Below are 24,919 nucleotides of genomic sequence, written 5' to 3'. Positions count from 1 at the left end.
TAGTGAAAAAATCGGTCCGATCATCAATTTTGAGGGAAATTCGTGTCATAATGGGATTTTAATTACTCGTACTATATCAAAAATCTTTTCGGGACTTTCCTCATTATGGAACCTCAGAGGTTTATCAGCTATTTGTCTTCACTCTTCCGCAATCGATCCAAGTTTTGGTCTATTCCTAACGTATTAACTATTGATTTTGAAAAGCTGAGATTGCGAGTGTTGGTTTTAAAGACAAGAAAAAAGAAAAAAAACACAGAGGCACAGAGGCCATGTGGGTGGCGAATGAATTCACGTTTTAATGCAGAGTAGTGATCCAATTTCTAAATAAGGTTTTCGTTCCGCTGTGGAATTCTCTAAAGTCGGGCATGGGACCGAGTTTAGCGACCATCATGTGAGGCTGACGCGCGACCTGCGTCATAAGGAATCATTGTGACGTCATTTCTTACTTCACTCCTTCACTCGCGCCAAGCGCAAGTTTCCCAATTTCGTGATGGAGGAAAAATAGTTTGGAGACAAATCGGAGATGAAGTGGGTGGCTGCGCTAATAGCGTTTCCACTTTTATTTTTGTTCTCAAACGGTTATAGACAGTGCTAAACTGGAAGGTGAGGTATTTCCTTCCTTTAAAAACATTTTTGTCTTACTAACGAGTAATGACTCTTTGGGCTTAATGATAGGAACAACTTTTTCAACCTGAGTCTTCACGTCAACCGATTTACGCTTTTTGAAGGAATCTCTCAGTTTTCATCGCTAAATCTTTCGAATAATGAAATTTGAACTTTTCGAAAAGCACATTCCCATGAAAAATACTTCTAAACACTTTTCGCAAAACAAATGTTTCTAGTTGCTATGGTAGCTGTGCGCATGGTTTTCAGTTTATTTCTTTACAGCGCGCGCACCACAAACGGTTAGTTTGCGCCGAATTCTTTCTGTTGTCTTTCCCCTCAAACGGACCTGACCATTTCAAAGAACCAACAATAAGTGCGCGAGGCTAAAAGAAGATCAATGTCTTTTGATTATGAATAGTTACTGAACATAGCAATTACCACACATTTGCCATTTTTCATCTTAAATTTTCATTTATTTTGTGCAGAATCTCTCAGTCAAGTTAGTGAGAGGCAAAGGTAGAATGATTTCAACCAACACAACATGATGATGACTGGAAAACGGGACAAGGTTTGGCGAAATTCAAATTATTGTGGGATACTTTTTGTTGGCTGCAAAGAAATGTAGTTCAAGAAATATTCTATTTGTAACTTGAAACCTTGTTTCCCAGGCAAGACAACAGACTCTTGCAGAGCCTTTCTCAACCCTGGAAATATAAATAGGTACCAGAGACCAAGAAGGAGAGGAGGGGAGGGGTAGGAAGATTTCGGTTTTGTCACGATAAAATTTTCATGATCCCCCTCCCCCCCCTCAGATTCTGTAATATTCTTATAATCCCTCCTCCCCTCATTGGCAGCCAAGTGGTCGTCTATTTTCTTTCGTCCTCTCTTCATTCTCTGTTGGCGACGACCGATTTCCCCCCGATTTCCCCTGAATATTTTTGTTGTGATGGAAACGATGCCTACGCTCGCATGGTCAATAAATCAGTGATCTTTACTCCTGCTATTTACATGGAATGACGCTTTTTCCAAGAAAATATTAAGCTAGGAGACTAACCTCCGAAAATAGAGAAATTTTCAATTTGGTGTCGGACGTAATCCGGGGATTTTTTGGGTTATTCCTTACTTCGCCTTGTGACTGATCCAAAGGACTCGCGCCACACCCTCTCCATCTCTTTTCTTTTTTCTCTTAGTTTATTTTGTATTCGTAACCAGCGCACCCCTCAAGGAGAGCAATGTACTAGCTGAAATGATAAAATCCAATCGCATAGCATTTAAATATTTTATTATCTTTCCACGCCTGTGTTGCTACAATCGCGAAAAACGTAACAAATCGAGTGCATGCTTTTCAGCGGTATTGCCTCGCAACTAGCTTTAGAGCAGGTTGTAGTAGGATCACTCAATTTCCTCGGCTGTTTTCAAATTCATATAATCTGTAGGGGCTGCTTAGTGAATCGCCTACTTGGCACCAGTCTCCTGCCCTTCGAACAGACCATATTGTGCCTCTATTACTGACCACGTGACCTTTCCACGGACAAGGTTGCTGACAATAGTGGGTAACTCGTCAATCTAAGAAATAACAGAAAATATTTTGTTTGATAGTAAAACCAGAAATATTTTCATCTTTTGGGGCTGTTATTTAGGATTTGTTTTAGGTTAAAAATGTTGTTCTTTTTCTTAGCACAGTTTATTGGTGTTCTTCCAGGTTTATACGGCGGATCACATTTTAATCAGCATTTCTGGGAGGTGAGAAGTAAGGTCTAAATCCCCATCTGTGTGTTACGCTTACGTTCCCTATCGCCCTTTTTATGGCGGTGGTACATCTCTCACCTGCGCCCGTATTTGGCGTGTAGAGTTCCTCTCTCTTAGCGTAGCACTGTGAGGTTCCTTGTTCACTGTATCAAAGTCCACAGTGATACCGAATGGAATGGCTATCTCGTCGGTTCGAGCGTAACGCCGACCGATTGATCCGCTGGAGTCATCCACTTTGTGAGAGATGTCCAGCTCAGTAAGAGACTCCGCTACAAAGCATAATTAAAACAACAAGTAAACCGACAGTTTTAGCTTAAAAATAAACGTCTGTAACTTCACAAAACATTTAGGTACGGTGATTCAATGGTTCGAAATTCCTGCTGGGGTTGTATTGCATCGCCATTAATTGAGTCGTGCTGGGTTTCAACTGTGTGCGCAGCCAGCCTCATCCTCTAGGCTTTTCTCTAATACTTTGGGTAAGGGCGAGAAACAGCCCTTGGAACGAGCTCGTTTGTGCTATCTGCATAACGGGCCTATTTTTTGGCGAGCGAGCGCGAAAAATAATTTTTGCTGATATGTTGAGGCCGCCATGTTGGATTTGTAAGATCTTGAGAGGCTTGGAGCGAGGAAAAAAGTGAAAAAAGGAGATGAAAGTGAGAAATACAAACTTGTAAAAAAGTCCATTCACAAAAAAAGAGGCTAAATTCAAAATCCGTAGACAATGTGTGTCAAACTTTTTAATTGAACCACAACATTTGGCTAAAATAAAAACTCCGAAACTTCTTAAATTTCCACGGAAAGGGTTAATAAATTTACACCAACGGAAGCACAAAAACTCGCTAAAAATCCGCGAAAACAAACTAGAAGTATGCGAATGATGTCCCTATCAGTTTTCCAATGTCAAGGTTAGAGTTCTTTGACATGATTGGCTAATTTGAGAAATCACGCGCGCCGCGCGTGAATACACAAAGGAGGAAAAGTAAAAGGGGGAGAGTAAAAGAAAAATTGTTACTTGAAATTTAAAAACGAAAGAGATTTTCTACAAAACTGGTGAAAGTGGAAGGAGGGTTCTCATAGTCTCTACCCTTACTGCTTTCTTCGCTCCAGACTTTCCAGTCTAGGCTGCCTTCTGCGTGATGGTTAATTATTTAGGCGTAAAAGAAGCAAAAAAAGAGGTGGACTGTCCACAGTATAAGTCCGATTCAAAATCATTAAATTAAACTACTTACACAGCTTCTTGACAAACTGACTAAATTCTTTGTTCTTGCTGAGCGGAAGTACAGAACACTTGACAGGTGCTACTGCAGGAGGAAGGGACAGCCACTACAGAGAGCAAAAATGGAACAGATTTAATTCGAGTAGAAACTTTTTTTTAGAGAGTTTTGTCACCATTTTGGGGAGTTAACACGTGTCTATATTTCCAGCCCTTTGAAAAGCGATTATTGTAGAGTCCTCCTCACTGACTGTGGCCATGTGCTCAACGGATGAAGGTAAACCTCTTTGATACATTTTCCAGAGGGCTGCCCCTTCCCTACTGTTTACAGAGTTTCATTAACATGAGGTCAGGTGACGTAAAAGAAAGGTACTTCATTGCTTAACATCACTTCGTTGCTTAACGTAACACAGTAGGAAGGGGTAAATTGTTTGCTGCGTGATTGTTGAGGTTGACACCCTCATGATAGGGTGGAGTTTAAACCTTTGACTTCCTTCGAGTGACTTGCATCGAATTTCTTCCTACAATACTACATCACTCCTGAATTACGCAATAAGGTCACGAGAATAAAGAAAATAATCACCACAGCAGCTTTTGGTTGTTAAACAAATTCTCCTTGTCAGCACCTTAGGAAATGTATAGAGAACAGTATGGAGGATATGCATAGTGATGTTAGGTTGTTAAGGGTTAAAGAAACGAGCTCATTGCTACATTTGCGCCAAGTTATACCAGTCCTATTGTTAACCTCATTTGTGGTGAACTCCCTGTGGAAAACGGTTACCCATCTGAGAGGGTTCCATCGTCTAACTTAAAAAAAAACCAGAGCCTAAAAAATGTTACATGTCCAGCTTAAGTAAAGACGAATGTGCTAAATTATGAACTTAATGGCTTCACTGAAAAGACCATTCCATATTTATCGCTTGTGGGGGGGAAGGGGAGGACTTTTGGGGTGGGGGGATCACATGGTGTTTTAGGGGAACTGAGGGAAGGTCAGTCGCCGCCATGAGGGTTGGCTATGGAAAATTGACAGTCAATTAATTGTTAATAAGGGCAGGAACATACGAATATTACAGAGCCGTAGGGGAGACCAGACACAACCAAAAACCTCCCAACCATCCCCCACCCTCCTTTCTGCAAGCGATAAACAATGACCAGAAACAACTAATCAATAAAAATATTACCGTCCTCTGCTCGTCTCCTTCGCGAATTCTAAAGTTGTGTTCAAGGACAGAATACATGATTCTTCCAACTCCAAACGACGGTTCGATCACGTGGGGTTCTACGTCACGAACTAAAAAACACAAAAACAGATTAGATTTCTGTAATTTCCTCTGAAAATAAGATTTTGTAAACAGACCTTGGTAACATCTTTTAAACTCACCATGAATTTCCTTCTGGTATCGTTTGATTTCCCTGATCATGGCCTTTTCAATGGTAAACTCCTTGTTTTCTATTGTTAAATTCACCTTACTGGGTAAAAACGGAATGAAAAGCCAATTAAAATAAATCAGACCAGATATGTCACAAAACTTCCTTTTGCTAATACAATTTTGCAAGTTACCAGGTCACACAAAATGATGCATAACCCTTTACGTCCTAGCATCAGTATGCCAATTCTCCATACTGTTTTCGACAAGTTATCCATGGTTCTTATGAGGAGAATTTGTCTAACAATCAGAAGCTTCTTAGGGTCGCGATTATTTCCATTATTTTCATGACCTTAACGTTTGATTGATGGGTTATACTCTTGGTATAGATGCTCCTCAATCTCAGGGGTAAAGGGCTCAATGGTAAGAGCGGACAAGATGTTTTTTCTATGACCTGTTGAATTCGCGGACAGATTTTTCGTTTCGTAATGACTCGCAAAAAACTTAGAAAAACGAAACGTTCAGCTCAACCCTTCAAGGGACCCTGTAGCAAAAAATCTTAATCTCTTAAACTTAATATTGCCACTCAAATATTGCCACTCAAATGAACAAAAACCGTCATCGACCATTGTTTGATTGTTTAAATAATACGCTCCTGGGTTAGTGAGTTAAATTCGTTGTTACTGCAACTTGTGTGTATTGGTTATGTGTCTGTTTGTGTGAGAGCCTGAATAAATTGATTTTATATTTGTAATATTGTAATCCCCCTCGTTGAGTCTTGGTGCTTTTGAGGAAAACAATGATAAATATGTTAAAATAAAAACAAACAAACAAACAAAAACAACTCGGAAATGATGGTAGGAAGTAAGATATTCGCCTGTTTATCTTACATGTCATGCTGTTGCTTCAGTCACTCTAATGTATCAGGTTGTATTAAAGAACGTTTAGCGAGTGAAGCCTCGTGGTTTTATTTCCTTTTTACCTACCCGTTTTCGTTAAGTTTATCCTCGAATGCTTTGATAGCATCCTTATCCATCTGAGCCAGATAGTCCATGACAATTTTCCCTTCCTTTTTAAACGCTTTTCCAACTGCTGGCTTCTCTGGGACGATTTCCACTACGTCAATCATTTCCTTTACACAGTTAGTCAAGGTTGAAAATTTTAACTCAATTTCGAGCACCAACTTGTTGCAATCGATGGAGCAACTTTCAATCAAGTTCGGAGAGTAGTCTAGGAATCCATTGCTTTTACTCCATTTCGCTCTATAATTGGTCCAGAAAAGTCGCACCACTCTACCGACCAATCAAATGCAAAACTACAACCACCGTAGCTCGAGCACTCACATTTCCCGCGCTTTAAACGTGCTAAACCAAATCCAAAAGTTATCAAAACGACCAATCAGACCCAAGCAAACCATCACGATGGGCCAATGAGAACTAAAAGTAAAAACACGACAACTGTTCGAAGCAGGAAAAACGTGAGTGACTAATTCATGATAGAACGGCGCGAATTTTCTAAGCCAATTACAGAGCAAAGTAAGGTCCGTATTACTTTCGACAATCTAGTGAAGAAAACGCCTTTAAGGACTTTTGGGCGCCAATATTAGAATGTAACTAAAAAAGTCAGAAAGGCAAAATTTAAAATCGCGAAAGAACTGGTAGTGACGGTTAAACCAGAATTCGAATGAGACTGATACGCCCTCCGTGTACAAAGTAACTAACGAACGCGAATAAAAGTGTGTTGAATAGTTAAGGATACCGATTGCTCCAAATCAACTTGAGCGACCAGTCTCTCGCCGGTTGCTTTTGTGTGAACGGACAGATCATAACAGGCCCTGTCAGCACATCCAACGCATTCTATCCAGCCCTGGGGAAAAACGAAAAATCGTCATCGTTAGTTCAACAATATTACTGCGAACTTTTTAAAACTTCGCTATTTCCTGAATTACTGCACACCAACTCAATCATCAGTTTTGCCAACTAACTTAGCATATTTCCGCTTGTTGCGCTCAAAAACACGCAATCGTTTATTCGTCTGCAGTTGAAACGTTAGAAAACAATGGGCCATTTTTCTTAGCTCCACGTAAGCCAGTTCATGAACCAGACAGCATCCGTCTCCATGCGGAGGAAAGAGCGCGTCATCATCGACCAATGAGAACAAAGCAGATCACGATTCGTTTCTTAAAGAGCGCAATTCGATCGAGTGTCGTCAAAACAAAACCAAAATAATCACAAAGGCCTGTTACAAAAAAGGAAAATATCTTTAAGTGTTGATGAGACCAAAACAACCACACAACCCAAGCGCGGGAAAACGCGGGCGACCAAGTTGACATTGGTTTCAGTTTTACATCTGATTGGTTGAGAGAAGGGCGCGAGTTTTCTGCACCAATCACATAGCGAAGTAAAGCAAAAACAAAGCAATCCCGAATTGCTTTTGACGACACTCAATTGAAAATTGCTCAATTACCGGTCTATAATGTACATGTATACCCTACGGTGAGTTACGTAACCTGAGAACAAGAAAAAGTTTGCACTACTTACATAGGAGGTGAGGAGTTCAGCGTCCCAGCAGTCACAAGCGTAATGCGCCATTTCATTGAACATGTGCTGCCTGAAGCGGATCTTACTTGGATCAGCCCCAACCTTCAGCAAGAAGAGGAACACGCGGCCGAGAAAGTAACCCATGGTCTGGGAACTAACAATTTTCTGAGGACAAATCAAACATGTTTCAGTACAAGAACTGTCTCCAGTACAAGGGCAAAAAGCGGAGAATGAAGAGGTGGCGGCCTTCCGTTTGGGAAATGTTTGACTCATGAAAACAAACATTTCGAGCAGCCGCCCAGCGAATCCGAAATCTAACTCGAGTGATTTATTACAAAGCATTACATCGCAAAAACAACCATACATCTACAAATAAAAGAAGGAAAAAAGCATTCTTGCTTGGAAGCAATGAACCGCTCACCTGATTGACAGCATCTCCTACAGTGATCTCCAGTGGCGGTTTTCCCTCAATCTGATGTTCTGATGGAAACAACCTCAGTGTTTGAGAGCTCACATTTTCAAACTTGGGATGACTCTTGTCGCTTGGATCAACAAAGTGTTCGATTTCAGCCAGGGTGAATTCTCTACATAAAAAAAAGTAGAAGCAAACCATGATGATGATGAATATTATACATTTTTTTACATCATTACTGGGTTGATTGACAAAATGACTTATTAATCATAAAAGACATCCTTAACCCCTATACAACCTAACATCAGTATGCATATTCTCCATACTGTTCTCTATACATTTCGTAAGGTCTTTAAAATGAGAATTTTTGTAATAATCAAGAGCTCTTCAGGTTGTTGATCACGTCCTTTATTCTCGCGACCTTAACAGAATGTTAAAAGAGGGTCCAGCGCAGTCAGATTGGATGATGGAAAAGTGGCTAACCTACTAAGTCAAACAGGAAGTCCACGAGTTCAGCAGAAGTTTTCAACTGAGGTCCTAAGCCATTCAGTATTGTAAGAGATAATCGCAAAATGAATCACTCCAGTCTTATGCTGAAACTAAAACTGTAACTTCAATTAACAAAGGGAGTGGCATTTTGGATAAACGCAGGAAGGCCATTGCTGAGGTTAAAATTTGTATCAAAGGGAACGATTGACCACTTAAAGCATTGCAGTTTATTACTTTCTGCGAGCGAGTGTAGTATTGCGATCTTAAACTATTCTTACTTCGTTATTAACCCTTTCACTACCAAGATCTGATTGTTAATTCTCCCCTCTTGATTCTACACATTGCCTTGCAAATTTGTTTCAAGAATTTGGTGTTTGATCGAGAAAACAACTTCCTCCTGATACTCCCATTATGTGTTTGCTAGACATTTTAAGGACCTCTTGTGGCAGCGTTTAGATCACCCCTGATGAAGGCACTAGACAGGAGTGTTGAAACGTTGGGTCTATGAACTATAACTTCTTCGGTTACATTCATTAAATCTGTAAACCAAAGTTGCATCAAACCATGTCTCATTGTGTGGATGTTACAAGGAGAAATTACTGTTAATCACCTCTGTGAGGTAAAGGGTTAAGGACAATCACCTGAACAGATGTACTTAAAGTTCTTTACCTTACTCTCAGAAGACCCGATCGAGGTGATATTTCATTTCTAAAGGCAGGTCCAATCTGTGCTGAGGCGAATGGTAGTCTTCCATTATTAGCTTCCAAAAGGCGTTTGAAATTCACAAAGATTCCTTGAGCTGTTTCTGGTCTAAGGAAGCTGTTCAAATACAAACAAACCATAGAAGACATTTTTAATTGGGTGTCAAAAGAAATCCAAAATAGATTTTACTTCACCATGTTTTACATTTGGTCTGACAAATTCCACAACACCATTTTAACTGATCAGATGCAGAGACAAAAGCAATCCCAAAATAAAAACATGTATTGAAAGAGATCTGGACAGTCTGAATAGGGCCCCCAGTTCACAGTTTTCCTCTTTCTTCATAATCTCTATTAATGTCTCGTAAATTGTCTCTTGAGCCTCTTTCCTCTCTCTTTTTAGAAAAAAGTCATGTAGTTGCATATTTTTCTTTTTTTTATCTCATTTAGTGTTTTTTTCCTTTAGCTTTTGTAGTTAATGATATTAATTACTTTACTGTAATATGTTTTTTAAATACAGATAATTTACATGTCTGTACAATGAAACTGTAACTTTTAAATCTGCAATTGTTAAGTAATAAGTTTTTTGTAGGTAGTGTTAGCATTCATATTTGCTGTAGTATTATAAGTAGTATTTAAACTGTATTACATGGAGCTGTACCTTGTATGTAATTTCAAAGATTAGAAAAAAAGTAATCACCCCATGCTAAGATGGCTCTTACCCAGGGATGAGCCCACTCGGACCAATTGAGGTTGAAAACATCAAATTAAATTCCACAGGATCAGTCAGATCATTCCCTGTTACTGGAGACTTAGTGTTGTACTTTTTCAAAAGCTCCCCAAGTTCTTTCATCCCATAGTTATCAACCTAAGTAGAAAAAAAGACAACCTCACTCAATACGACTTTACTCCCTTGGTGCTTACCTCTGCTCAAAAACATCACACACCTTCTGTAGGCTCTGTATCACATTAACAACACCTTAATGAATTCCCTACTTACTTATCTTTATAAAAATCACTTTACCTGGCCAATAACACTTTCATACTCTTGTCTCTTTTCTTCCTCCAGCTTTTTATCTGCTAACAGTTTTTCAAGGTGTCCTTCAATAAATAAACAAACAAGAAGCCGAAATCAATCAAACTAAAAATATGCGAGAAAAAGAGCTTCTCCCCCTTACGAGTGATGGACATCTATACACCACATTAAAAGAAATACATTTACATTTCAAAAGTCAGCACTGAAGCCATGTAGCCCCACAGTGCCAAAGGCTATCCCAGTTTCTGCAGCATGAGGTGCCAAGGAAAGATGAGATACAAAATAAGTGTCAAGGAAGGAAGGATATGTTGCAAAATATTTGAGAAAAAGAGCTTTGCACAAGAAGTTTGTTTATAAAAGTCAACACCTACAGTGTAGAGGCCTATCCCAATTTCTGAAGCATGAAGTGTTAAGGAAGGATGAGATGCAAAATATGAGGGAAGGAAGGAAGAATGTGTGAGACAGAAGGAAGTATATGATACAAAATATGTCAGAAAAAGTGTTTTTCCCCTTACAAGTGATGGATATCTATGCACCACATTAAAAGAAAATTGTTTACATAAGTCAGCACTGGAGCCATGAGGTCCCACAATGCCAAAATCTAACCCAGTTTATACCCATTTACACTCCTGAGTGGAGATTGGCATTGTGAAAGGGAAGTGTCTTGCTCAAGAATACATCACAATGACCCACACAGATCTCAAACCTTGCCGTCTTGACCTACAATCCTGCATGCTGACAGTTAATACATTCTATCTCCCCATTTGTTAGCTATATTTAAGATGTAAATCTATATAATTGCTCCCCCCTCTAAGCAGACCTTCCAATAGATGATCGGCTCTGTAACAATCCCCAGTCTTGACGTCCTTCACCATGAAATCAGCAAACCTGTCAACATGCCCTGATGTTCTAAAACAAGAAAAATAGAAAAAAAAATCAAAACTACCTCATTACTTTAAGTCGATAAGGAAATTGCGTGGGTGAAATCAGTTCCAAAGTAAATTTATTTAGAATCGTAACTTCATGAAACCTGTAAGAGACACTCAGCCCTTTGACCCCTCAAAGTGATTAGCATCCAATTTCTCCTAACAATATCACCCCTGAATCAAACATTAAAGCCACCAGAATAAAGGAAATGATCACCAACTAAAGAAGCTTTTGATTGTTAAACAAATTCTCCTTGTCAGCACCTTAGGAAATGAAAAGAGAGCAGTATGGAGATTGTGCATGTTGGTGTTAAGGTGTAATATAAATAAAGAAGTTGTGTAGGTGAAATAAAGGTTCATAATAAATTTTTCTAGGGTCACAACTTCAAGAAACCTGTAAGAGACACTTGAAAAAATTATTATGCATATTGAGAAACCCCAACTCATCTCAGACTTTGTTAACTGTCGTCAACAGTTTACTCACTTAAGAACTGAATGAGGTGTCAGAAGAGAAGCTCTTATTTCCAACATTTGCTCTTCCAAAACAAAATGTGATTTCCAAATGTTTATCATGTTGGCTTCCATAGCACAACCAGAGGGTCCATAATCATACAACCCTGCCACACCTGCCATGCAAAGAAAGAAAGATAATTTTGAAATAGCCCCACTGACCTTTTCTCTTCACCATGATCAAAAAAAAAAAGGTTCTCAGCACTGTTGTATATTCTTTACCATTTTTTCATTCTGAGAATTTTGTATTGAATCAAGCAATATCCCCAGCTTGGGATCTATATTTCCCTAATTTTCCTTTTTTCTTGAAAGGGTATTGAAATTTTTATAAGATATTCCTTCCTAGTCACTCCTGAAAGTTTAACTTTTCATCCCCTAGACCTCAATAGTGTTTCTGCTTACTGCCATCACATGATACTTGTAATATTATCAGTTTGGAGACTTTGATGTTGGATCAACTAATAATCATCTAACTGACATTTTCCTTTATTCTTATCACTTGTCTGTTTGATATTGCAGTAATATTGCAAGGAGAAATTCTGTTTTGATCACTCATGTGAGTCAAAGGATAAAGTGCTAACTCAGACTGTTCATGTCCTTTATTAGCACCTCTGTGCCTATTAAGGATAAATGAAAAAATGGAGTAAAACACATCAGAGGAGTTTAACTCAAGATCACTGTCAAACAAGATCAACTCTGAGGAAAAGTACAAGATTTGGACAAAAGAGCTTCACAAATCAGCACCCATACATACTTGACAATAGTGTCTTTGTGTACAAAGGTAATATAAATGACTTTTTATGGGCTTCATCTGATTTCTTGAGAGCAAGATCAACACTGCTATTCATCAATATTTGTACTAAAAGTTCATTCCATCTTCAAGGTGTAAGTTAGAGTTCATAGTATTCACAACATTATTCAAGAATATATGGAAATTCTGTGTTACCTTATCTCCAGATATATTAAACACTGCCATCAGTCAAATTGTCAACTTACCTCCATAGATTTCAAATGAAGGGACAAAAAAGAATCGCCTCTTTAGCAAGTCCTCCAATTTTGATCTCTCAAATTTTTCTTGCTTGGGTGCCATTTCTTTTTCCTGAAAGGAAGAGATTTCATTTTCATTTTTCAGGCATAAAGAGAATAAGAAAGTGATCACAGTTTAAATAATAATTAAAACAACATTCACAACTAAAACAAAATATATTGAAATATGATGGGAGAAATTGAAGTTATGAAGAAAATATCCATGTTCATCTCAAGAGTAGCTAATGGAAAATAGGAAAGGGAGAAAACATTTTTTATGCCCTAACATCAGCATGTATATTCTCCATACTGTTCTCTATACATTTCCTAAGGTGCTGACAAGGAGAATTTCATTCACAATCAATAATATCTTTAGTTAGAGATCACTTCCTTTATTCTCATCACCTTAATATGTGATTCAGGGTGATACTATGAGAAGAAATAAGATGCTGGTCACTCTCAGACAAGGTAAGCAATGAATATGTCAATGATACATCAGAAAAAAACTCAAAAATAAATTCTCAAGTTGTACTCATACCTTGGTCTCAAAGGCCTTTTTCCTAACTTTAAGCTCCTTGATGGCAACTTCAAGGTCTGGTGCTGGAGCATTTTCAGCTTTTAGTTTTCTTACCAAGTCACCCTAGAGCAAATAAATAAACCACGAGACCAATTGCAAAAATGTATAATGCATCCACAGGCATGTGATAAATTTTAACCCAGGCATAATTATACCAGTAATTTCTTTCCAACCTCATTTGGTGCTAATACACATTATGTAGCACAGATGGGGAGGGGGGTGGTACAATATCAGCTGATATACCCCTACAGCGTAAAACACCCCTCTAATTGGAGTTTGGCAATGGATAAATATCCTTTAAATGGCAAGAAATTGAAATAAATTTGTAGTTCAAGGTAATCTGACAAGGAAATCGACCTAGCTGTGGAAAAATACATCACATTCACCTCCCTTGTCTCCTACTCTATTGCTTGTAATCAAGTTTTCTGTTTGTCTTGAGGGAAAAATAAATAAATTAATGACAGGCTGTAAACTAAATCAACCTTTATCTGGCTTCATGCTATATATGAAGATAATTCCCTTGCTTAAAGATAACCTGTTTGGTGACATATTTCTAACCATCTACTTGTTAACCCTTTAAATCCCAGAAGTGATTAACAAGTAACTTCTCCCTATAATAACTGAACATTATCAAGCAAACAGGTCATGAGAATATTCAAAGTTATCAGGTCAAAGTTATCTCCATCTGACACCAAATTCTCGTAACTTATTTAAAAGGAAATATATAGCAGCTAAAGGGAAGAATTAACAGTCAGATCTTGGGAGTTTAAGGGTTAGAGAATTTAATAGCATTCTATGGGGGAGATGAACACTCCAAGAAATTGAAAGTCAGCTAGTAGGAATAAAAACAAACATCTTCTTCTGACTGAGGGGATAAAAGTAAGGGCCAGAAACTGAACAAGGACTTACACTACAATTTACAAAACAGTATCTCACAGAGCCAGAGTTGACTGGCATAAAAAATGGCTTGAAATGATATGGTCCCTCCGCAAATTTGTTTACAAATCAACTAGTAAGTATGCCTTCATAGAGTCACACTTCCTCACAAACGACAAGAAGAGAGATGTGTGGGCTATCAGTGAGAAGTAGCAGTCGGATCAAGAGAAGGAAAATTTTTTGGGGGGATAATGCAATAAGCAAGACTTGTAACATACAACTGAACTGAGTGCTTATCAGAATTTGATGCTCAGATCCACAAAATCAGTTCATCACGCTTCAAAAAAATTGGAAAGAACCCAAACTGAGAATTAAATATTCAAATCAAATACCTATAAACATTTTTCAGTGTTTCCAAGGATCTACTTCCGTTCAAATTTCCGAATATGGTCAAATATGGAAATAGAACAACATTACGTTACTAAAGATGTGTACCCAACCAGAACAACTGTACTGTGATTCAAAATTTTCCTTCTAAACATTGACTAGCTCTCACTACAAACCTGCTCCTTTAAGGATTTTCGTAGATTCTCCAGAATGGTTGAATTTTCGGCGTTGTCGGCAGACATTGTTTTTATTCCCACAAAAATTATTGACTTTGAGAACTGTTCTAAACCCCACTCAAGCGATCTAAGAGGCTGAAAGATATTTCTGCAATTATCTAGCCCGAAGATATATCCTTGGCTTGGATTTCTTGCAAAAAATTGCGTCTTCGAAAATAACCTTCGGAAGACAAACAACGTATTCATTCAATCAATCAGCGATTCATCGTTCCGTGGCCACGAGGAAATTGTAATGCCAGTGTGCCATGCGCTAAACAAAACGGTCTTCAAATATCTCTCATGAAGTGTCAGGAGTAATTGCGTGACTGACACACCGACTATCGTGACTTTTTCGAAAGGGTGGTATAAGTAATGAAATGCACAAAAGTATCTGTTTTGCGAGATACGAACTTCGTAAGGTAATTGACTTGTGTTTATTTGCAACTTTTCATAGACATAACTTCATTGCAATGAGTAAAAGAAGAGCTTCATCTAAAACCGGATCGTTGAAAAAGCGAGGGAAAGTTGAAGATGTCGATCAAACAGCGGGAAACGAGGTGAAAACCTTGGTAGAGAAAGTAGCTCGCGAACTGCACAAGAATGCAGATCACAAGAAAAGTCAACCCATGAAGAAATACCTGAGGGATAAGTTCGAGTTTTTTGGTCTCAGCAGCCCTGTAAGGAAGAGCGTTTGTAAGGAATTATTGAAAGAAAAATTGAACTCAGGTGACACGAGAGACTTCGTGCGGCTTTTATGGACAAAACCAGAGCGAGAATTCCAGTACTTTGCAATCGATTATCTCGAGAAGCACTTAGAATCTTCCACAGACTTTGAAGAGAACATCCAGTGCATGAAAGATTTGATCACGAACAAATCTTGGTGGGACACTGTCGATGCGCTAGCGTCTAAGATGGTTGGGCAACTCGTAAAGCAACATCGAGATTTAGGAAAAGTTATCATGGAAGAATGGATTAATCATGAAAACATGTGGCTCAGAAGAACCGCCATACTTCATCAGCTTTCTTACAAAGAGGAAACCGACGAGGAGATGCTGTTCCGCTTCTGCAATCTAAGGGCAGCCGAGGAAGAATTTTTCATCCGAAAGGCAATTGGATGGGCCCTAAGACAGTACGCTCGGACTTCTGGTTCCAAGGTCAAGAAGTATCTACTGAAGCACAAGGGGGAATTAAGTGGCTTGAGCTTTAAGGAGGCTTCCAAACATTTGCACTTGTAAAGATATACCCACACTGCCTCTTGTCTCCTCTAACTTTGACGAGAGGTGTACCCTGCCAATTGGGACTTTTTCTCCCAGGTTGTATAAATAGATGAAGTTTTCAGTTATGGTTCAAAATTTTTTCCTGGTTTGCAGTTTTCTTTAAACTGGTTTGTTTTTATCACTATACAAAAATATTTATCAGAGTGGCTGAAAATTTTCTTTAAGGAAAAAGCTTCTCCATAACATGTCTTTTGTGTTTACATAAGCCTAGGATTTCTCTGATATATAACTATACAAATAAAAATATTTATCACAGTGACTGAAAATTTACCAGTACACGGGGGAATTCCTATTGTTTTCATATCCATACATGGAGTTGTGTTGCAGTTCGTTAATGTTTCGTTCCTTTGTGTACTGGTACATGAGGACACAACCGAAAATTTTCTTCAAGGAAAAAGCTTCTTCATAACATGTCCATTGTGTTTATATAAGCCTGTGATTTCTCTGATGGAAAGTTGAAATTTTAGAGCATTTGCATCCAACCCACAAACCTTCATATCTTTTTAACTAAAGGCATGCATTTCAACCCGTATTTTAGACATACACACAAAATAAATGTACATGTAAATCAGAATTTTGAATCAATTAAAACTCAGGATAACCAATCTTTCTTTTAGATCCTTGTTTCTATTTTTTCTTCCTTTTTCCATCTTTCATTGTCTGAATTTCTTCTCAATCAAAACGTTTCCAAGGAAAAGTTGCAAGGATGCAAGGAGCTACCCATGTTTCAAGACAGAGCCATTGGGAGGATATGGGGTTAATTTTTCCTCCCATGATAAATACAACAGAAGGTTCGGGTAACTTGTGTAGATAGGCTATTAGCAGTTGAAGCTAAAAGGGACTTTCCCATACCGTGGCACAGTTTTGCAAATAAAATTATTTCTTGGATTTTTCTAAAGGTTGTTGTTTATGATGGTTAAGTTTAATCATAATTTGCCTTGTTACTTTCATATACACCAACCCACAAAGTCAATCTGTCAGTAATAGATCACAAATAATGCTAAAATGTGGTGAGAACAAAAACAAGGCACTTAAGGCAAAGCCAAGTGTGTCACTGATGTTTTTAACACATTTTGACATCTTCTGCAATCTCTTACTGTACAGACCCACATCAACATGGAATCTATTGGTTAAAAAAGCAAAATGTTGTTGATGGTGATGGCATCTATGCATTTTTCCTACAATCGATCATAGGCATAAATCAAAATGTTTGTATAAGATTCAGCTTATTGTAAACCCAGCTTGTCATATAATTCCTTTTGCATAACCCATGTGTGTTTTTCTGTCCATTCTTTTTTTGAGGACTTTACTCCTGAAAACAATTTTGGACTGTTTCATGAGTTACCATAATCCAACAGAATTTTCTGTGTACTCATTAAAGAAAGAAGCCATTTTATTGAAAGAATAACCATGCAACAACACAAACAATACAGTAATGTTTATCAAGTATCCACATTTATGAGTAAGATAGGCAAGCTGCAAATCATCAGCAGTGGTACTAGTGCTGTCAGTCAATTGATACCACTTATCCTTCAATCAATGTTTGGTCTCTTATTTTCCAGCTTGCTGTAGTCAGTATGGGTGTAAAACTACAAAAATAAAAATAATACAAGGTAAGGTAACCAGATTATTTTTGCCTTGAATGTAATTGGGGTTTATTTGTGCTTTGTAAAAAAACTATCTCTAAGTGGAAAAAATACACCACAAAAAAAAACAAACAAACAAACCTTCAAGCATTGGTCATGCTTTATCTTTTGCCATGGATATGGATTGTTCTTCCTGTCCCAGCTACCATGTAAACCACACAACAAGTTCAAAATATAATAATACTAAAATGTGAAAAAGGTCAACACTAACAGACTCACAGAAAGACTTTCTAAACTAGGTTAAGGTAGGAATTCAGGTCCAAAGTATTGAGAAATTTATCATGCTTTGAGACATTGTGAAACGCCTTTGGTCACATTCAACTTAAAGACAATTCTGTTAACAGACAACTTTTGAAAAATCTGCCTATTAACACAAATTTTTTCTGTGGGGAGACTTCTCACTAAACACATCCAACACTTTCAAAAGCTGAAAAGGTCATATCATGAGTTGCGAAAAGAAAATTTGGAACTTGTTTCAGTTATATTTCTAACTTAACTATTTACACCCTAACATCAGTATCCATTCTCTCCATACTCTTCTCTATACATTTTCTTGGGTGCTTTCGAGGAGAATTTGTCTAACAATCAAAGCTTCTCAGGTTGGCAATCATTTCCTTTATCCTCATGATCTTAATGATTGATTGAGCAGTATTATTTTTATTAGAGATTAGATGCTGGTCACTCTAAGAGTTTAAAGGGTTAAAGAAATCTCTGCTGGTAAAGTAATACATGAAAATAACAGAGCTTTGAGCTTGGATACAAAAGGTTATAAAGTAGTGATGGTCTAGACAAGGGGATAAAGCTAATCTCTTTTTTACAGCAAATATAGACTCATCAGACAGGTGTCTTGGGCAAGAATTCAAGTTATCTTATCAATCATATATTAACTTAAAGCCTCAAGGATCACATTTGTAGGGGAAGATTACCTTCAGTGCAAAGGTATTACCTAAATCACTTGTTTATAAGTCTATTAATCTTTCATGTACATACGTTGCATCTGGGTTTTTAAGAGCCAGTCGCATTAAGTAATAACCAGCTCCAACACAACCAGCGCCAACCACAACAAAGAGTGGAACCAACTGAAAAAAATTAAAAGATAAAGTGATAAATGACAGAGACACTGCAATGGCTAATTTTCAACCCAAGACAAAAGGGACTCTAGCCCAGGGACATAACTGATCTGATTGTTAACTCTCCCCTCCAGCTGCTATACATTTCCTTTTAAATAAGTGAAAAGAATTTGCTGTAAAAGCAATTTAACAACTTCTACTTGCTAGTATGAGTATTCTCATCACCTGTTTGCTGGATAATGTAAGGATATTACAGGGAGAAGGTAAATATTAATCTCTTCTGGGAGTTAAAGGGTTAAAAATCCTCAATTTTCGTTTGGTACCCTTTGAAAAATGAAATCTGCAGGGATAAAATGTTTTACAGCCATTTTTTAAGTGTCCTTTAGTTCCTGATTGTTTTTAGCTGTTTCAGACTATATCCCTAACCCCAAAAGATAAAGCTTACCATCCACAGAGCTCAAGGTAAAGATAAAATAAGAAACGTTCACCACTCCATCACATTTTTTAAACCATTACATTTCCTTACCATAAAACATTTCTTAATTTGAAAAAAAAAATAAAATAAAATATATATATATCTCATTTTTGAATTCTCAATCTACCTCCGTTTTTCAGAGGTACGATTCTGCATTTGTTTCAGTAGTTTTACCCATGATCTTTCTCAAGTAAATAAGCACAATACATAATACGTCACTGTCAATATTAATTACAATACAATAATCTTAGCATTGCTTTTATATCTTTTTTTATGACGACCTGAAAGGTTTCTTTAACAAAAAACGGTAGTTCATTATTTGAAAGATCAAAGTGACGAAGGAATCGCACAAATACAGAGGAAAGCTCAACTACGTATCGATACGCACATTCTAAAATTAACTCAACTCTAGAAGCTACATGAACCTTACACTAACCCCAATCAAACAAACACCCAGCCAATACTTTAGGATAACTTAGTCCAGCGTAAAACCATAATCATACCTCGGGGTGTTTTCTTAGATAAGTAAAAACCATTTTAGCCGTTACTTGGTCGAAACAGTAGAAAAACGATGTTAAAGCTAGGTTCGCTTAGGCTCTTCCAAGATGGCGTTCGCACGAAACCGGACCCTTAAAGGCTTGGTGGCTAAGCAAAATATTGCGTCACAGTTACGGAGCACAATACGGCGAAATTCTTAGGGGAACAGTCTTCAGCTACATTAACAAATAAAGAGACTGAGAAAATCTAGACTATCAATGCTGCAATCAAGGAAAATATACATAAAGTATTTTTATTTAGCTTTATTTTCTTCTTAAAATTCTGAAGTGCAATCACGACATGTTTTCAGAAAAGGCATGGACTATTTTACCTTAAATATATATAGAGAAATCAACTTGGCCAGTCTGCACAGGCAACAGAACTATGGCATAGAATGATGAAGCGAGCTTAAATCTAAGTAGCAGTACTGTAGCCATGCACGTGCCTGCGTAGTTAGCGGTTTTCTGTGCACTTAAAAGCGATAATCGAGCGCCGGTGAAGCTGTGCCAGGCTTAGGACGAAAAAATTGGCAATTTGAAAAAAGCGTCGCAGCAACACCGCCCTTTTTTTCAGATGTAGAGCGCCCCAAAAGGCCACTAAATACGCAGGCGTATTGCACACGGAGCACGTTGTTCAAAATGGCTTATAACGTAACAGATCTCATTGTCGAGTTCTACCATAATGTGCAAACTGACTTATAACTACAATAGTATGAAGTGTTCACGTATGTTTCTGGTTCATGATTACTGCATACCACTCGTGTGCAGAACGTCAGTTGAAAGGAACTCCTTAGGAAGGGACTCAGTAATTATAATGGCAAGACTCGTCCAATGAATTATCAGTCAAAAACTTCAAACACAGAAGACTTTCCCTTTTTTCCTGTCACCTCAAATGTGAGAGCACTCTCCAAAGGTGGAGACCTTTACGTTTTTAGTCTTTTACTTTTATCTAAAAGTTTTTGTTAAGCATATTTAATGAAACAAGCACAGTACTGATACCAATATAGGAACTTAAAAAAGGATTTGACGAGTTTTCTTGTGGAGGTAAAATTGAATATGTTGTGTTTGTCTAAACATTAATGGGAACACACAATTTTTTAATGGAAATTTAACAGAACTATGTTTCGTCAAAATGAAAAATTTATTTTCAAAGTTCAGCCAAGAGCAAGGGCTTATACAGATTAAAGACTTTCAAACCATGTTTGTCATGTCAATATTTGAATTTCATTTGAAATGCTAATGTTTTTGTAGATTGGTTAGAACAGTTCAAAGAAAAATAACATCTTAAGATCTATAACGAAAAGTACATCTCTTGAAGCTACCATGTGTTTGCTAGGTGTTAAGTATCTAATATCATGTGATAATTTACTATAAGAGCTCTTATCATATGCAAACCCAGTGGGCCTTATTCTGACTCCCTGGTAATCTTTTCCATACACTCCAAGGCTCATTACACTTCCGCATCTGGTCGGGCTTTTTGAAGCTTTGAGTAATCTGTATGACTGTAAAGCTGTTGGAAAAATTAAAATGTTTGTTTCAGCTGCAGAATTGAAAAAAAAATTTTAATTGATGATATGGTTCTGTAAATTTTTGTGATTCCTCATTTAGGGCATTTTCTAAGAATTGAGAAACACTTTGTCGAGATGGGAAATTGTAAAACTACTGTAAATGCTCACCTTGAGTTGTTCATCATGCTTGACATTGAGCCAAGGATGAGGGTTATTCTTCTTGTCCCAGCTGTAAAGAAAAGACACCAAGCTAGTTCAGAGAGAAGATCGGAAAGGCAAGGTAATACACACATATTCAAACATGCATTTCTTTTTCGGTGTGAATGCAAAACGCAACAGCGAGAACGCCGACAAATTAGACGCTGCTGGTTACGGAGAAAAACACCCGATCGCAGGTTATCCTGCAAGAATAACTTGAAACACATTTGGTTACCCGAGTTGCGCATTCAGGTCTGAGGTGTTTGTTACATGAAGTGAGGTAATTTTGCCTACAAATTGCATCAATATAAACCGTCTCTTACAAGGTCGATCTTTCCTATACCCACTCTCATGTCTTACTCCCCTCTTATTTGGACAATACAATTTTTCCCTCCTGCCAGCGAATTCACCATTTGCGCGTAGCTCCTGCAAAGTAACGCTCCCGTTTGAAAGCTAAAGATCATTTTGGAACTTATCGTGTAGACTGACATGAGAAAATATCGAAAAATTTCACAGAAGTAGCGTGATGGGCAATTAACAGGTTCTGCACCCCTCACGATAGAAAACTTGCTCTCTTTTGTTATATAATATTCGAAAGGAATGAAAGAATCTAGGAAAAAAAAACTATCTTCCCAATTCCTCAGTAATATTTCATTAGACACTTATTACAGACTAAGCTTTATGTAAATATGTGGCGATGTGGCATTTCTTCGATTGACAAAAAATACTCGTTTTTGCTTTTGCAAAATCATAAGGAAGTTAAGTGAAAAAAAATTTTGTTTAGAATCTTAGGAAGAAAAGAAAAATTACATCATCCGTAAATCACAAGTTGATCAGCGATCAAGAAGTCAAGTGAGAAGGTGTACAATGACTGTCAAAACAAAACGCCGTGTGACATGCCACAGATGAAAGAGTAATCAATCTGCACTCATGTACGACGAAGTTTGATCTCTGAGATCGATCAGGACAAAAAGAGGGGTAAACTGTAGACTTCAAGCGAATTTCGCTTTCAAGATCCCTTTGGACTCTTCAATCTCTTCAGTATTAAAGTCAAGACAAGTCCGTGACAACTGGAGTGACGATTAAGTCATATTGAGTCACAATTAACTGTCATAGAGATAATCTTTGCTTTTGAGTTAGCATGATAATGCAGTCAGTCAAATTAAGAAGCAGACCATTGGAGAAAACAGAATTGTTCAGTTGATGTTCAGACTTAAATTGATCAGTGCGGTCGTGAGTTGGACGAAGAAGACATTAAGTACGTGAGCTGAAGGAGGAAAATTATTTATGACTAAGAGAATTGTATTTTTTTCTTCCTGTTCAGATATTTGATCAGGAGTCCCAAATTACATGCGTCACCTCATGCAAGGAGACAAAATAAGCATCAAATTACATTGCTCTGCGACAATTACAAATTATTGCATTAATTGACGTTAAATATGTTACCCCGTCAGAGAAAAGTGAACCAAGGGCACAACATATTAGAATCAACTCGTTCTATCCTAATCCTCTAGAGGAATGGAAACAACTGTGAAAGCGTTTGAAATTTTTTCGAAAGAGGTTTTAATCCGTAGAACACTTCTGCTTAGATACAAGGTTGCCTTTGAAATGGGTTTTTTCGTACTTTTTAATGGACCTTTTTCATTTCATGCCCCAATAATAAATCGAATTTTCTCATTTAATTTTCTTAGTTAAAACATACCTTGCCTCAGGGTTTTTCGTTGCCTGTCTGATCGTAAAAGCCACAGCTCCAGCACAGCCAGCGCCAATAATCACGAATAGAGGTGTCAGCTGCGAAGAGGAAGTTAGGAATAAGGAATAAACTAAACAAATTTTTGCCACTTGGCAACAGAGAATCCTTCGTAAGTTAAATTGACACGAATTCCATTTTTTGTTGCTTTTCGGCTATCGACCTAGTACGTCTTACATAAAGTATAATCTTACATCAGAACTGCTATGTTCTACATAGCAGTTCTGATGTAAATCGCAGGTCCTGACCCCTTTCCGTGCAACGAAGCTCTACTGAATTTCTGCTCATCAGAATTGTTTACAGCAAAAGAATTGGTGAATGGTTTGCTGTGTCGTAAAACTGTCATTTATTGCTTTTTGCGTTTTCACATAATCAAGCAGTGTTGTTTTAAAATTCAAATGAAATGTCAAAGCCCAGCCGTCTGGCTAGCTTTAAGAAGATAATCTACATAAAGTTTTTTCTTTAATTATCTTCAGCAAGGTTTTAAACGTTTAAAAAATATTTTCCTCCTTAAATCAGTAACTTTCTTACTAACACTGGAATATGATGAGACTGCGGAAGAACTAAAATCTGTTTGATGTAAAGCTTTGCGAATGAAACATTTTGCGCGACATTCATTTTGTCAGTGGAATGAAATTTTCATATTAATGAATTCACACCCGTAGTGCAAACTACGAAATTTTCAGTGGCGACGAAAAAATCTGCTGCTGTTGTGGCTGTTTCTTCCACCAGTTTCACAAAAAAAATGCAAGACCAATTCCTTTAGCGTCAAGAAGAATTCCGCATGATCCCTGAGCCCATCTTTTTCTCTTATCGATAAGCGCATTTGAAAGACCTCTTGTACGTGTAGAATTGCACGGAACGACATTTCCTGATAATCGCAAATGTGTATGGTTTGAAAATTGATAAAAACCGACCAGCCTTACCTCTGGTGATTTTCTGAGCAAAGCAAGGACCATTTTAGATCTTCAAAGGGAACAATTAAAACGCTTTTGCAAGCTTAGTGAGGCGATAATTTGCAGGGAACGCTGCCAAAGTGGTCCGAAACACTTCACCTGTATTCTGAACTGAAAGGGGTTATAAATAACCAAAATAAACTGAAAATGACATGTGTGACGTCACACGTCCTACCCGGAATTATACTCATTCTACGCAGCTGGGTAGTTTGCGTGAATATCAACCATATTTGCCTCTGGAAACAAAGGAAATGATTCACCGCTCACATAATGGATTTCAAAAACCAATATCGACATTTTGTATTTTTCAGTTTCACCAACAGAGCCATGCTAAAAATCACGTAAAGAAAAAAACATCCAACATCTTTTCATTAAAATTACAAAGGTGTGATCCGTGTAAATAGAAGCTATGTTTGGATATCCAATGAGATGTCGGGCATCGAAAAAAAAAACATTGGCGTGAACCTAACATTGTTGTAATTCTAACCGAGTGTTAAGTCCTTTTTTTCTAATTTTTCATCAAGCTTAAGGCGTGCTTATCCTGATGGGGCAAATGTATATTTTTTTTGATGACCAGATGATATTTGTAGATCGCCATAGGTTCTTTTAGACCTACCGAAAAGTTTCTTCCAATAACTTCCTTTCCTATACTATATATCGATATCCCTAGTGAATTCCAAGGTCTCGAGGAATTATGATTAGTGACATCTCAATTCTCGTTCTGGTTCGCGTTAATTGCTCTTTGTACATTCTTGGACAATGCGTCTGGAAAGGGTGTCGTGTACTCGCATGAACTTTAACGAGCCCCTTCTTTCATGCAGGTTAACTGAATCGAATGAAAAATATGCTTCTCAGTTGTTTTGATCTGTCATT

At 37.7% G+C, this 24,919-nt stretch overlaps 4 protein-coding genes across 5 annotated transcripts; 1 reads left to right on the top strand and 3 right to left on the bottom strand.

Annotated features, from left to right (window-relative positions):
• Positions 1-1,871: 1,871 nt before the first annotated feature.
• On the bottom strand, positions 1,872-14,902 carry LOC113672462 (glycine--tRNA ligase). 2 transcript variants are annotated; one of them, XM_089181288.1, is made up of 17 exons: positions 14,592-14,902; positions 13,114-13,215; positions 12,546-12,648; positions 11,524-11,665; positions 10,934-11,022; positions 10,102-10,178; positions 9,800-9,945; positions 9,046-9,195; positions 7,897-8,059; positions 7,476-7,640; positions 6,694-6,801; positions 5,922-6,067; positions 4,950-5,038; positions 4,750-4,859; positions 3,585-3,678; positions 2,434-2,624; positions 1,872-2,172 (listed from the first exon to the last, which is right to left on the bottom strand). In XM_089181288.1, the coding sequence occupies exons 1-17, from the start codon at positions 14,835-14,837 to the stop codon at positions 2,062-2,064; spliced, it is 2,232 nt and encodes a 743-aa protein (XP_089037414.1). In that variant the 5' UTR covers positions 14,838-14,902; the 3' UTR covers positions 1,872-2,061. The 2 variants fall into 2 exon arrangements, with proteins under 2 accessions (XP_089037414.1, XP_089037415.1); XM_089181289.1 differs by lacking the exon at positions 14,592-14,902 and adding an exon at positions 14,307-14,326.
• Positions 14,903-14,952: 50 nt separating this feature from the next.
• Positions 14,953-16,805, top strand: LOC113672405 (uncharacterized). The gene has a single exon (XM_027188686.2). It carries the CDS (start codon positions 15,008-15,010, stop codon positions 15,863-15,865), a length of 858 nt encoding a protein of 285 aa, XP_027044487.2. The 5' UTR covers positions 14,953-15,007; the 3' UTR covers positions 15,866-16,805.
• Positions 16,806-17,282: 477 nt separating this feature from the next.
• LOC113672441 (cytochrome c oxidase subunit FA4) lies at positions 17,283-19,728 on the bottom strand. Its single transcript, XM_027188719.2, has 4 exons — positions 19,602-19,728; positions 18,544-18,632; positions 17,635-17,695; positions 17,283-17,496 (listed from the first exon to the last, which is right to left on the bottom strand). The coding sequence occupies exons 1-4, from the start codon at positions 19,632-19,634 to the stop codon at positions 17,440-17,442; spliced, it is 240 nt and encodes a 79-aa protein (XP_027044520.2). The 5' UTR covers positions 19,635-19,728; the 3' UTR covers positions 17,283-17,439.
• A 144-nt stretch (positions 19,729-19,872) lies between these two features.
• LOC113672439 (cytochrome c oxidase subunit FA4) lies at positions 19,873-24,153 on the bottom strand. The gene is made up of 4 exons (XM_027188718.2): positions 24,017-24,153; positions 23,043-23,131; positions 21,311-21,371; positions 19,873-21,144 (listed from the first exon to the last, which is right to left on the bottom strand). Exons 1-4 carry the CDS (start codon positions 24,047-24,049, stop codon positions 21,085-21,087), a joined length of 243 nt encoding a protein of 80 aa, XP_027044519.1. The 5' UTR covers positions 24,050-24,153; the 3' UTR covers positions 19,873-21,084.
• Positions 24,154-24,919: the final 766 nt, after the last annotated feature.

This window comes from Pocillopora damicornis, chromosome 9, assembly GCF_964200805.1.
Source record: "Pocillopora damicornis chromosome 9, jaPocDami1.2, whole genome shotgun sequence".
NCBI classification, from domain to species: domain Eukaryota; kingdom Metazoa; phylum Cnidaria; class Anthozoa; order Scleractinia; family Pocilloporidae; genus Pocillopora; species Pocillopora damicornis.
Note: the sequence above shows the minus strand (reverse complement) of the source record. Positions and strands in the feature narration are given on the sequence as shown.

Coding starts and splice junctions, on each gene's coding strand:
- LOC113672462 (XM_089181288.1), bottom strand. CDS start 14,837: ATGAATACGTTGTTTGTCTTCCGAAGGTTATTTTCGAAGACGCAATTT. Junction 6,802..7,475: donor CTGAACTCCTCACCTCCTAT/GTAAGTAGTGCA, acceptor GTTTTTCCCCAG/GGCTGGATAGAATGCGTTGG. Junction 3,679..4,749: donor AAGGAGACGAGCAGAGGACG/GTAATATTTTTA, acceptor TGCTCTCTGTAG/TGGCTGTCCCTTCCTCCTGC.
- LOC113672405 (XM_027188686.2), top strand. CDS start 15,008: ATGCACAAAAGTATCTGTTTTGCGAGATACGAACTTCGTAAGGTAATT.
- LOC113672441 (XM_027188719.2), bottom strand. CDS start 19,634: ATGGTTTTTACTTATCTAAGAAAACACCCCGAG. Junction 17,696..18,543: donor CTTAAAAACCCAGATGCAAC/GTATGTACATGA, acceptor TTTACATGGTAG/CTGGGACAGGAAGAACAATC. Junction 17,497..17,634: donor AGCATGACCAATGCTTGAAG/GTTTGTTTGTTT, acceptor TTATTTTTGTAG/TTTTACACCCATACTGACTA.
- LOC113672439 (XM_027188718.2), bottom strand. CDS start 24,049: ATGGTCCTTGCTTTGCTCAGAAAATCACCAGAG. Junction 23,132..24,016: donor TGCTCAGAAAATCACCAGAG/GTAAGGCTGGTC, acceptor TCCTCTTCGCAG/CTGACACCTCTATTCGTGAT. Junction 21,145..21,310: donor AGCATGATGAACAACTCAAG/GTGAGCATTTAC, acceptor TTTTTCCAACAG/CTTTACAGTCATACAGATTA.